Raw genomic sequence first — 13623 nt, forward strand, 5'->3', positions numbered from 1 at the left:
TTCTCATGTTTTCTGGTGGTACAAACCTGAGGGCAGTGACTGATACACCTGAGGGCTGTGCTGCCATGGTTTGGACTATATGATCTCTGGAGTTCCCTTCCAACCCTGATGATTCTGTGATTCTTAAGCTCCACTGTTACAGTCCACATCATTACTAGTATTCTTGGTATTATTTACACTCTTTCCTTTATCATCTGATCCATTTTTGTTTCAAAGGAAAGGCCACTAGGACAGTGGGCCTTAACCTATTGTGGGAACTCAGCACATCCCTCTGGATGTCCAGGGTTGCCGAGAGCCCCGTCGGGGGGCTCGGAGACCCTGGCATGCTGCCCGGAACACCTGGTGGCTTGATTTTGATCCTTCCAAAGAATTGCCAGCTTGGTATAAGGATGTGAAAGCCACACAGGTTTGAATGGTGTAATAATAAAGTATTCACAGGGTGAAAATGAAGATTTTAGGATTTTTGGTGTGGGGGTTATGGGGACAAGATGGAGGAATCTTGTGTCTAGTCCTTCTTTCTTCTTCTTGTTCTCCATTTTCTGCTGTGATGTTGGCACTTTGGGATTGGTTTAGGGTAGAAATGCACTGTCTAACATGGGTGATAGGTATTGGAAATTAAAAGTAAATATGATATATGCAGTTTGTAGTATAAAAGGATGACACCGCCTCGGGGGTGGTCGGAGCGCTTGTGGCTGCCGTGCTGAGTGGACCTTGGCTGGGCATAAAGAAAATCTTGTAGATAAGAAATAGTAAACAACCTGAAGACCAAAAAGTGAAGAGTCCAGAGTCATTCTTCAGAGCACGGGCTGCCGCAGAACCATCCCATGCATCTCGGGGCAGAGAACATTCAGCCAACCAGAGACCTATGACTTTGGATAATATAATGCCTCAATGTTCATGCTCAAAAGAAAACACTAATGCAGAGAAAACAAAGTTGTTTTCCCTTTGTTACCCCTTGGTCATGAATTATTGATGTGGGGCATTGCATAGCACATGGTACTGGAGAGGGACGTATGTCCAGTATCATTACTCACTGTCCCCACATTTGATGTCAGATTTACAGACAGGAAATGTGTTCGTATAAGCCAAATTCCCCGTGCAATGATACGTGGAAGACACATTTGTAGATTATTGAATATCAATAAGTTCATATATCTTTAAAACTTATAATGGCATATTCATGTGCATACTCAGTGCCCCGTTTCATAAACAAAGTGCATGACTCTGGACAGATTTTATTGGCCAAACACAAAATGTCATTTTAAGTGAACTGAGTGAAAATGTGGACATAAGAACCAAGTGACAAATGCTCTTTTTTGAATACTGGCTGCCTTTTGCTGTGTTCCAAACTAAGCACTTCAGTCAATGCCATGAAAAATCTTGAACCGTTCTGGATCAAAATTAGTAACAAGTCTACAGACTTTCAAAAGATACTGTTCTGCCCTTTGCTTTTCTTCTAAATCACTGAAAGATACTCTCTTACAAGACCTTGAAATAAAGTCCTCATACTTTTTTATGCCACACCACACAAAGTGGCACTGTAGCCTTTCTTTGCAGTGCTCTGCCAGTGTAATTCAAGTTTCATGGGTAATTAATTCTCCACACCAATAAGTCCCTGAACTGCATGTTATAATACTAGCTGCATAGAAACAACTAAAGATGCAAGTTCTTTTATTCCTTGAAAGGTGATTGCAAACTATGTATTTCTGCTCCTGTGGGGAAAAAAATTATTTGGATTCTTCTGGTTTCATTTATTTACTAACTGCAATTTGGTTATCATAGGTATCATCTATAAGAAAAATATACTGTAAAATTCCCATATAGTAGTTAGATCAGCACTTGTTTATTTGGCTAGAAAAAAAAGCATTTTGCAGTACCATCTTGATTTCTTAACACAAAAAAAAAAGTTTGCTTCCCATGTAACTTTGAAAAGTTCTTTTTTAGAATTTCTCCTATTTTTGTGTGTTTCTTAAGACAAATTGCAGTATCTGTAGAGGCACTTATATGCTACCAGCCAGTATCCGACACAAACACTGCAGCCTTGTCTTCCCTATTAGCCCTGTATTTTGACACTTTATTTAAATTCCTTCTAGGACTGGGAAACAGGCTGTAAAAGGACTAGTTTTCAAAGATCACCTTTTAATAAAGATTTACCATAGACAAAACTGAAAGATGAGCAACAAAACATGGCATTACTGTGCTCTTGTATGAGAACCATTCAATGAAACTTGGATAATTAATTTTATATGTATAAATATGTCCTGATATTTTCCTTTATCAATCAAGAATAAAAAATGTTAGAGCGGGAAGAGAAACTTTCATACTCTTATTTCTAGCAAAGACCTGCCTAAGGTGCCTCAAACATGCTAGAGGAAAGGAATTTTTTTAAATACTAATACAGACCAGACAGGTTGAAGTGAAGAATACTTGTTAATGTCCATTTGGATTAGCATAAATTTTATTAGCACTGAGGTGTAATTGTCAGGAGCTTGCAGTTTCATATGGTGGGGGATTATTCAAACACACTGGTGCCAATGTTTGCTCAGTGCAGTCAAGATGACTGCACTTTCTGGGTCAACATTGTCTGAAAAAGTTTGCTGTACAACTGAGGTAAGAAACTAAACATTGAGTCTCACTTCATATAGCCATTCGTGCTTTGTGATGTGAGTCAAAGTTTTGCTATTTAAAGATCAGACATCTAGAGACATTGTATTTCTGCTTTTGCACCAAGAGCATGTATCTGGTGTGTGTCAGAAGAAAGCTGACTTCCCTGGTAACCCCGGTCTTTGGGGCTCTTGTCAGATTTTATGTGACTTAAGAGCATATACATGGAAATGTAACTATTTTTAAAAGTCCATCCAGGCTAAGTACAGACTTCCAGTTACTTATCTGAATGTTGTGTAATCACTGAATTAGCATTTGCTGTACGATGGCGATCCCATGTATTGACTTTGCAGTGCTGTAATGTTAGCGGAAGGCTGGAGTGTTGGTTGGTGCAGAAACAATGAAAGACAAGATTTCTCTGCCACAGACACTTGGGTTTTCCTTTTAAAGACGTTCACACTCTTCTGGTGTAATTACAGCCTGCCAGAGTGAGGAGCATGAAACTGTTTAGCTTGCGAAGCTTAAAATAAAAGGTGTATGTGGAAACAAGAACACGATCCTTTTTCTAGCAGTCCAGCACCAAGTCCCATCCCCTCCCTCTGCTGTGGCTTCTTCCCCTGAAATTTAGAGCATCTCCTTATTAACGCATTTTTAGGTGAGTGATTGGAGGCCCCTTTTGTCTTCTGTGTCGCTCTCATTATTTCTGTTTATTAATCTGTTTGTGGCTCATGTTGCATGTCTGAAGTCTCAGGTGTGGGTGCACAGATCTCGTGATTTATGCTCCAGTCTAATTATGTAAGGCGTACCCCAGTTCCCATGCGGTCTTCCCCTTGGGCAAACTTCTTGATTGTTCTTGGGCTTGGGTGGTTTTGTGAGGTTTTTTTTTAATTGACCAATATCACCGTGCTTTTATCCACAGTCCCAGAATAAAACCAGAAGAAATGTATGTGGCAGGTCAATACCCTGGAGGGAACAGGCATGACTCCGTGGTTTCTTTCCCACCCCCTTCCTTTTTGCCCCCAGATATTCCCTCCCTTCCCTTGTGTTACAGACAAGTTTTGCAGAGCTTCAGTCAGTAATGCCAAAAATGTCAAAGTGTAAGTGGCTACCCCTTCCTCTCCAGACCAATCAGTCATTTTCAGTCACTGGTTTAAATGTGCTGCAGCAAAGCCAAGCCTCTGTGCTTGCAGCAGGTCTTACAAAAGCAAGGCTGTTTGACTGACAGGCACGGAGAGGGGGCTCTGATAAGGCACTGAGACAAGTCTGGAAGCGGAGTATCAAGGACGAGGCTGTGGCAGAGCTACTGTGCATTATGGATGAGGCGCTCAGCTCTGGCGTTGATTGATTGAGGGATGGTTGTGCTCTTTCACAATGCTGGGTAAGATCATATGGACCGTCATTTAATATGAGCCTTCTTGTCAGTGGGAAGATGACTTTTCACACAGTGATCCCATGCAGATTGCAAATGACAGCCATGCTCTCCCCTCTGCTTTTTAAGGGTTTAGTCTCTCATGCAGGTGGGTTAACCTAAAACAGCATCAGTGCTTGCCAGGTGTGACATGCTGGAATTACTGCTTGTTCTCAGAATCTCACTATAAATTTGACTATAAATATTGGAAAAGCACCTGTGTCTGATGATGTGAGATACATGTCCTTTATCCCTAGCAGCCAAGGTGCCATCCACCCCCTGCATAGGTATGATATAAAATAAAGTAGGGGAGTCATGGTGAATGCAATTTTTTTCTACTCTTTTCTTTCAGGACAGAGAAAGAAGCTGTAAGAAACAGTTCTGGAGACTTTGAAGCACAGCCACAGTACTGAGGTCTCTGACTGACAAGCCTTCTGCTTTCTCCTTCTCCCAGGGCTCCTCCTACAGATGTTCTGAACACGTCTGCATCCCAGCAAATTTTTACTGCACCCAGGTACTGAATGTAAGGAACCAAGCTGCATAAAAAGAAGCATGGGGTGTAGGAGAAGGAGCACTGTGGGCAATTTACCAGAAGTCATGTCTATACAAAATGCAGGCATGACTTCAAGCAAAAATTATTTGAGAGAGCATAGTTGCAGAATGACCGAGTTTATTCTTAGAAAATGACAGAATAAAGCTCTCATTCAACAATATGGCTTATAATCATGTTTAATGGTATGTGTCAGGCTTGACTTCCCTAAGTGCCATCCTTTCAATGTATGACTGGAAGTTTATTTATTGCTTGAACAGAATCTCTCTTCCTCCCTACAGGTCTTGAAAACTAGAGTTCAGGAATTTCTGGATCAGTCTTTTCATTGAAATACTGGAACTACTATGAAGCCTTCTTGGTTTGCACTCGTGTTGGCAGTGCTCAGTACTGAAATGCTAACAAGTCACTGTTCCACCATCAAGTCCCCGAGGTTCAGAGGACGTGTGCAGCAGGAGCGAAAGAATATCAGACCAAATATCATCCTTGTACTCACAGATGATCAAGATGTGGAGCTAGGTGAGAAATAATTGTTGTTTGCTACTACATTTTGTCATGTGTCTTTCAGTAGTTTATGCCAAGCAGAAAGAAATTTAAATTCAGGGACGTTGATGGTCCTGGAATAGTATCAGACTGTGATACTATTATATGATACTATGATAACTCATTGGAAAATGAGTTAACAGTATTATTTGATGGCATTCATCACGTTTAATTATAGACTTTAGGAAATATATGTTTATCAAAATCCACCATGGGAAGCTTTAATCAGCATAACAAAATTAATAATGCATGCAAGGACATACGTGTAAAAAACTTGCATCAAAAGCCTTTTTCACTGACTTTTTGTAGCATTCAGAAATTGGAGCCTTATGAGGCCAGCATTTCCCTCAGCACTGTATAGGTGTGTGTGTCTCCACATATTTGTCACAGAGATGTATGTCATCTGACATACTTATCCACAAAAGACCAACTGGTCTAGCTTCAAGATTTAGTAATCTTAATATTTGTATGAATTACTGAAGTGTTTAAAATCCATCTGCTTTAAGAACTATGCTGTTTGTATAAAAACATGGTAGTTTTGCTTTCACAAGTATACTAAATATCTGAGCACATACCAGTCAGTGATTTTTACATATTTTAGTTAGGGTGGAAAAAGTTAAAACACTTAGATGATGTTCCAGGAGGCCTTTGAATGTTTTCCATTAAGTAAGTTAGAAAGATATTAATGGTAGTTATGCATATAACTGATTTTTTGGTTCACTGCCCAAAATGAAAAATCAAGGAGAGAAAGAGGATCATTTTAGGTTACCCCCAAGCAAATATTTTGGGTAGTGAGATCAAAAAGGTGAAAAAATGGCAAATTAAGTTGAAATGAAATCTTGCATTCTTTGCTTTTTTTTTTTTTCCTTTATGAGAGACATATTTTTAATAGAAGTGTAGTGAATTTCTAGACAAAATGCCATATGACATTGAAAAATAAAACATGCTTCATTCCAGAAAACTTCATTTATTCTAAAATCACATACTTTCAGACAGAAGATTGTAGACAAAATATGGTCTGTATCTAAAAGAAATTTTTTGGTTGCTAGCATTTTTGTATTTGCCATGATACAATAATAATTTCGTAGTCCTTCAGGGTTCTGAGAAAATAATTAATAAACTCTATTTCATGGCTGAGGGTTGCTGCTTTTATGCAGCAGAGCTCCAAACACAGGCCTCTATATCTGAGTGATTCTTATCTTTTTTTATTTTTCACTCTTTCAACCCTCTGCTCTGTTTAGCCATGCTGCATAATGAATAGCTGTTCCCAGCTCTATTTTTGGTCTAAAATACAGCTCTTACAATGGGAGTGCATTTCATCTTGGTAGAAAAATTTTGTTAAAAGGGTCAAGTCAAGTCTTCCTTTTGGTGGTCTGAAAGATCCTACTCTCTCCAGGGCACCCAGGGCCCTGGGGAAGGTAGGTCAGCAGACAGATCTCTGAACACAGTGTTACCAACTTGCTGTCCTCAGTCTTGCGAGAAGGTTTGCGAGCGGTGAAAAAGGAGGAAGGATGTGGCGAGTCACTTTGTTCATCCTGTGGAACTCTTCTCTTTGAAAGCTGCTCTGAATGCTCACAGGGCACTCTGGCTCCTATTAGCAGGCAGCTGAGCAATAGCCTGGGTGTGTGTGCATTCCCACTGCCTTGAATGAACACACAGGTTTCCCCTTTTCATAGATCATTTCACAGGAAACAGCATTCAGCCCCAAGATTTACTGTACTGCATTATTCACACTTCTGCTAATAAATCATTCTGCTTATTTGAAAAATAAAGCCAAACTGTTTTCCATGTGTGAATTTTCCTCTTGCTCTTCATTGATTCCTGAGAAAAGTCTTAAATTTCTCAAAGGTCAGTGGGAAGTAACACTTTCTGCCACAAGCAGAATAAAACTTAGGCATTGGCATCCAAAAATCACAAGACTGAACGTCACTGAATATGGATTATTTGCAATTGTATTCCCAGCATGAGCAATTCTAAAAGCTATTCTAAATGAATGCTTTAACATAAAAGCATATAAAGTGCATTATAGACTTCAATAAGGAAGGATTTGTCTCCAGAGCTTGTATAATCATTGAACCAAAATATTCATCTGACTGAGTGCAACTGATATATAGAGGAGTCATCCAAAGTAAAATTTGCAAGAGGCAGGGAGTTTGCATTTAGATAGTGCTCAAGCCATAGAGGTATGCACATCTTCCTATTGATCTGCACCATCCCCCTGAGTTTTGCATTTTGAGAGCAAAGAAATTCAGCAGAGTTGCTGTCTCATTCACTTTTATAAGATAAAACCAACAAATTGCCCCACAACTCCAGCCACTTCCTATCTATGCAAGGAGAAAGGATATTCTAGATCAGCTGGTGGACTGCACCTTTAGCTGTGTGAAGCAGCCTGGCCCACAGCTCTTGAAGAAACTCAGCAAATACTTGGGCTCAAAAGGTATTTTACTTCTTAAATTGTGCCACTGTGCACTGTCTTTACCCTACCAAGATCCTGAGGGTAGAGGACTCACTGCCCAATGAAGGGGCATCTTGCTCAAGGCAAAGCTCCCAGAACCCAGAACTTCTTCCCTCCTGCAGACAACATGCTGTAGCTCCTCAGGGCAGTGGCCCAGCTCCCACTGGGGTCAGGCCCATATCCTCTTCAGTCCAACATTTTTCTTGCTTTTTGATCTCTTCCCCTGTCCTCCCAATTCTCTATTATTTGCACACATCAGTACCTCTAAATATGGCACCCCAATCACTCTTATAGTCCTCACTGTAAAAAATATCTTGGATAATGTCAGAAAGGAGTAAAAACTAATCAGTATCTTGGTAGTTAGAGTAGTTTTCACCCTTTTTTACAGCCTAATGCACCACCCAGTGAAATCTATATGAACCAGCTACTGAATAGAGCACTGGCTAAAGAGATCACAGCATCATCTAAATACATCACATCAGGCATAATTTGCCTGGTGTGCTTTCCGTCTTCCCTAGAACTAGAGCACTAAAAAAACATGAGCTGAAAAAAATGGGGATGTGTGCTGAGATCTGAAAAAGTACATTACTTTCCTGGGGCCTTGCATACACCCCCTATAAAGACAGGGTGGCTCCTAAATGTCCCTTTGTAGAGATGCCCACCCGTGATGAAAATCCAGCACAACTTTAAAGACCTGATACCTTGGTTGCCAAACATATTTCTTGAGGCATGAGAGTAGACTGAGAAGTGACAATGAACTTCTTGTCTGACAAAACTCACTAACTTTTGTGTCCAAAGTGGCCATTCCCAGTTATCTGGTTGCCCTCAGGTGCTCCCCAACCAGTCATGTAGAGCGTGAGTGTCCTGCTGACAGACAGTGTGCCCTGAAGACTGTGGGCCAGATGGTAAAAAACACAAGCTGTGAGGAGAGCCACAGACAGCGAAGGATTATAACTTATATCAGCAAGTTTTATCTCCTGCTTGTGTTTTGTTTTCCAAATGAGGAAGTCTCACCTGCTTTGAAGTGCCTGTTCCAGAATTTCCAGAGGGGCTTAATCTATTATCAGTGTCAGTAAGTGCATACCTGGAGGGAAAACTTAGTCATAAACAGCAGGTTTGCAAAAGCAGAGGGCTGACCAGCTGGAGGAATGAGGAAGCACTCTAACAGCTACTCATTTATAATACATGGAGGCAGGAAAGTGCAGATCAGCTCTGCTGCAGTTACTGTGCATTAGGGTACCTGAATAGCCCACTTTTATCGGAGCACCTCCAAGCACTTTACCGCTCAGCTCTCAGGAAAAAACTGTGACTTTTCAAAAATGGAAGAGCTCTGGTGAAAACAAAACAGAACAAAACTAAACAAAAACTAAAAAGTCAGCCTGAGGTCCAAGATAAAAGCATGTAGAATGAGGATGATCTCTCATTTGTCTTTTCCTTACCAATTCAGTGAAATGCTCCTACTCATGTAAATGGAAACCTTTTGTGTTCAGGGACCTCTCAGTTACTCTTCTTCTTTTCTATATCCCTAAGCACGTGGGGTTCAGGAAAGCACAAATGCAGATATTCTGCATTTAGAAAATAAGGGCTATGAAAGACAAAGAGTCCAATGGTGACTTTCCTACACAGTATTAAATGTATCATTAAGGACAGAGACTCTGGCATTTTAAATGAAATGCTGAAGACCCTACAGCCCCTTCCATGTTTTAAACAATTTTTTTAACACAAAAGTCTTCATATTCAGCACTGACTCATTGGCCTAAAACCAAAACAGGTCATTCTTAACTTTAACTAAAAGATAATTATTAAGATTTTACTGCTAACATCTAAAGTTGAGTCTCCTTGGAAGTTTTATGGTTTTACAGGCAGGTTTGCACTTGCTTTAGAACATTTTTAATTGATTTTTAAGCAACATAAAGCCATCAAGAAAAATTCTTGTTGTATCAGAGGAATCAACAGATTTAAATGTAAAGAGCAGTCAACTGTGCAAAAAAAACAAAGGAAAATAAAAAGAAAAATAAAATTCCATAAAACTTTTTTTACCACCAACATTGTGCAAGTACTGCAATTCACAGACTTGTATCCTAGGCACATACTGACATATCCACAGTTCACCCCCAACCTTCAATCTCTGCTCTGTTGGATAACATAAAGAACAAACTTTGACAGCTGTCAGCAAATACTGACAGACTCTATCCAGGGCTGCTCAGCCTTTATGCAATCAGAAATCTGTAAGCCCTGCCTGTCTCACCTTGCAGTTCATGAAGATGCTTTGAAGGATGAAAAAAGTCTTTGTTCTATAAACAGCATGAATGCAACTTCTTGAGAAAAGGACTGCATTTTGGCAATTTTTTGCATACATTTTTAGCTCCAAAAACTGATTTTGAGTACAATGCTTTAGTATCAGAACAAGAAATGCTGACCTTGTGTCCACAGAAACTTTCCTTTAGAAAAATTGCTACTGAATTCTCTCCTTCCTTCTTCTGTCTCTCACACCTTTCATTACTCCCTTCCTCTCTCTATTTCTCTCTTTCTTCTGGCATCTGATAAAATGGAAAAAGTATTAACATTTTCATTGGTAATCTCAGTATTTTACGTATTTTACTGGCATATTGACTAATAATTCAGTCTATGTAGCATACTGCTTTTCTACAGCTGCATTTGAAGAACTATTGACCTATAAATTTGATACAGCTTTGACACTATTTCTAAATTAATCCATATTTTAACTTTGTTTTGAAGTCTGAGGAAAAAAAAATATTTCCACCTTTCTGGAATCCTTAGAAGTATTTTTGTTGGTGTAGTAAAAATGTGATCTTTTCTCCTAAAATTACTAAAGCTACAGAGTGAAGCACACTGGTGTTCAGAGGCAAGCTAATCACTGACACTTTACTTTTAACAGCACAATAACAGCCAATATATTCAAACTGTCTTTTAACAGCGCAGTGGTGATCAATACCTCTTATTGCAGGGTCCTTGCAAGTGATGAATAAAACCAGGAGGATTATGGAGAATGGAGGGGCCTCTTTCATCAATGCCTTTGTAACTACCCCCATGTGCTGCCCATCTCGTTCCTCCATGCTGACTGGGAAGTATGTGCACAACCACAACATCTACACCAACAATGAAAACTGCTCTTCTCCCTCATGGCAGGCTACTCACGAGCCTCGCACCTTCGCTGTGTACCTCAATAACACTGGGTACAGAACAGGTAAGAGACAAAGCAAATTCTTCCTTTAAAGTGAGGATGGCATATTCAGCAATCACTTTTAAGTCACTGCCTGAAATGACTGGCTGTTCTTGGCTGTGGTGGAGTTCACTTCCTGCCTAGTAGATGCTGTAGTGCTGTGTTTTGGATTTAGTGTGAGAATAATCTTGATAACACAACAAAGTTTTTAGTTGTTGCTAAGTAGTGCATATAGTAAGTCAAAACTTTTTAGTGTCTCATGCCCTGACAGCAAGAAAGCTGGACGGGCACAAGAATTTGGGAGGGAACACAGCTGGAACAGCTGATCTAAACCAGCCAGTGGGATATCCCATCCCACAGGGCATCAGCCTCAGTACACAAACTGGGGAAAAACTGGCTAGAGGATGCTACTTAGAAACTGGTTGGATATTGGTAAATGAGGAATGAACAGTTCTATTGTGTATTACTTGGGGGTTTGGGATTTATTTTGTCTGGTTTATTTCTCTCTCTTTGTTTGTTGTTTCCCATTATTATTATTATTATTATTATTATTATTATTATTATTATTATTATTATTATTATTACTATTACATTTAATTTAAATTGTTAAACTGTTCTTTTCTCAAGCCATGGATTTTACCTTCTTTCCTATCCTCCTCCCCATCCCACTGTGGCAGGGGGTGGGGAGTGAGAGAGCAACTGAGTGGTACTTAGTTGCTGACTGGGGTTAAACCACAAGAGGAGCAACTGTTCTCCCAAACTGGCTGTGCAGGGCAGAGTTTGAAGATTACGGAGAGGGAGGGTAGTACTGCCTGTGGCTCCACATCTGCAGAAACAGCCAGGTAAAGAAACCCACTGGTAGTGAAGCAGCATATTTTCACATTTGGATGTCCCAGGTGGGAAATAAGCTGTTGGGCAGTTACACCTACAGTGAAAGAGGTGCATTTTAGTGGCATTGTGGGTCTGAACTGGCAGTTTCAGGCGTGTTTATGGTCAGTATTACATCCTGCTTGTGGACAGCTGCTAGCAGTTATGGAAGAAGATGTCAGGGCCAGACTGGGAACTGGTGCCAAAGACCTCACAGGAGTGGAGAGACTGTCATGGGAGCAAAACAAGGTGAATAGTATAATTTAAATTTTTCTGTGGGGCGATATTTCATTTGCATTTTCTGAAAAGGAGTAGAAACCTCCCTTTAAAGGATTGTTCTACTGTGCACCAATAAGATTTGATAGTTTTCTTGTAAATTCCTGGTGGTTTTCCGTAGTCAGGAGATCCCTTTCCTGTCTACAAAGAGCTCTTCTTGTTCCTCTCGTCTGTGCTTCAGCTTGATGTAAAACTCAATTCATTTCTGCATCACCTAGCCCCAAAGATTGAAGCTGTAGACACGTTAGGCTCCAGCCTGGCTTCCCCTCCTCAAGGTACCGGAGTTGTGCGCGAGGTCGTCAGAGTGCAGTTTGTCCAGAAGTGTCGTTCAGCTACAAAGACTCCCCTTTAGAGAGCAAGGAGGCACAGATCTCCTGCCAACTGCCTTCCTTACAATGTAACTGGCAGCAAGGAAACTTGTTTCTGTCGGCAGCTTAGGCACAAGAAGGGATTGCTTTCAAAATACAGAGCTGGCAAATGTCTCCATGCTGTCGGCTAGTCCTAAATCTCTTAATGCTGCTACATCCAATGCCTCAAGTTTATCTGCCTCTGTGCTATCTTTTGTTCACCACACAGACAGTTCACTCTTTTTTCTTCTGTCTCTCTGCATCTCTAGCTCTGGAGAACTTCTGCTTCCTGTATTGAAAACAAAACCAGACACATCTTTAACTTTTTTGGGCTTAGTGTTGGCTCTGACATATGAGCTGAATAGTACTTCAGTCTCTATTAAGCTGGTCTCAGTGAAGTTGCCATCTGAGTACAGCATGCTAAGCCTGGGTAGGGGTCAGCATCACGCTTTGGAGGAGAAAAGGAAGGAAGAGTGAATTGACCATCACTGTTAGAAAAGGTGCTGAATTTGACCTAAAATATAAGCTTTATCTCATGACTCACATCTCAGAAATCCTTTCTGCTTGATGTATAGCTGCTTCATGTGGGACCTGGCTTTAGTGTTCTTAAAAAACCCTATTGGTTTGTCATCTATGCTTTGCACACTTAAATGCTTCACACATAAACAGGACAGCTCTGTCACCAGCCCTTTCTGCCCCTCTGAGGGTAAACACAGCTTTGAACATATCTCCTGCACTGCCTTGTGTTAGGAAGACATGTGGAGATGCTTACTAAATGCAGACTTGACCCTATTACATAGAAAGGAAAAAGGGGTCAAAAGGAGAGGAACAGGAAAAAAGTACTTTTTCAAAGGCAGGCAAACAGAACATCAGTCCTAAAACTGTCAGGATAGGTGAGTTTTAACAAAGGGCAGAAAAGAGTAGAAAAGGGAAACAAATGGAAATATCTGCATGAATCTTCAATTCTGATGGAGGTACATTGTTCAATCCTACAATACTATGGCTGCAAAGATTTATCTTTTTACTCCTTGTAAGATGAGCCTACCTTCTAATTAAGCCACAATTATTTTTTGAGGTGGTAGCTTAATTAACAGCAGATCTTATAATACAATTCTCAAGGATAGTGTTGCCTTATTAAAAAGTCACCAAAAGTCTGCTAGCCAAGTAATAATCTACACTTCACAGCTAGAAAGTTTAGTAAAATTATAATGACTCAAAAATACCTGGGAGTCAAGAATAATTGGGAGTGAAAATGAGGAAACTGTGGAGAGAGGTGATGTTATAGATACTTACCCTGTGCATTTCTACGTGTTTTGACAGTAAATCAATAACCTCTTCAATGGGAAACTGAGACACACAAAGAGAAGTGAATGACTGAGGCCAGTCACAGTT

General features: G+C 40.2%; 1 protein-coding gene across 11 annotated transcripts in view; it reads left to right on the forward strand.

Annotated features, from left to right (window-relative positions):
* Positions 1-13623, forward strand: part of SULF1 (sulfatase 1) — a 148771-nt gene that overhangs the window by 80142 nt on the left and 55006 nt on the right. For 4 of the 11 annotated variants that reach the window (XM_071420776.1, XM_071420757.1, XM_071420788.1 and 1 more), the window contains 3 exons: positions 4365-4526; positions 4844-5078; positions 10526-10765. In XM_071420776.1, the coding sequence (XP_071276877.1) occupies positions 4907-5078; positions 10526-10765 (412 nt within the window). In that variant the 5' untranslated portion in view covers positions 4365-4526; positions 4844-4906. Of the gene's footprint in view, positions 1-3143; positions 3260-3882; positions 3983-4364; positions 4527-4843; positions 5079-10525; positions 10766-13623 lie in introns of those variants that run through there. The other 7 variants (XM_071420766.1, XM_071420815.1, XM_071420783.1 and 4 more) reach the window with 6 other exon arrangements.

Source organism: Agelaius tricolor, unplaced genomic scaffold (genome assembly GCF_023055355.1).
Source record: "Agelaius tricolor isolate 1412-34295 unplaced genomic scaffold, bAgeTri1.0.p SCAF_2, whole genome shotgun sequence".
Taxonomy (NCBI): Eukaryota; Metazoa; Chordata; class Aves; order Passeriformes; family Icteridae; genus Agelaius; species Agelaius tricolor.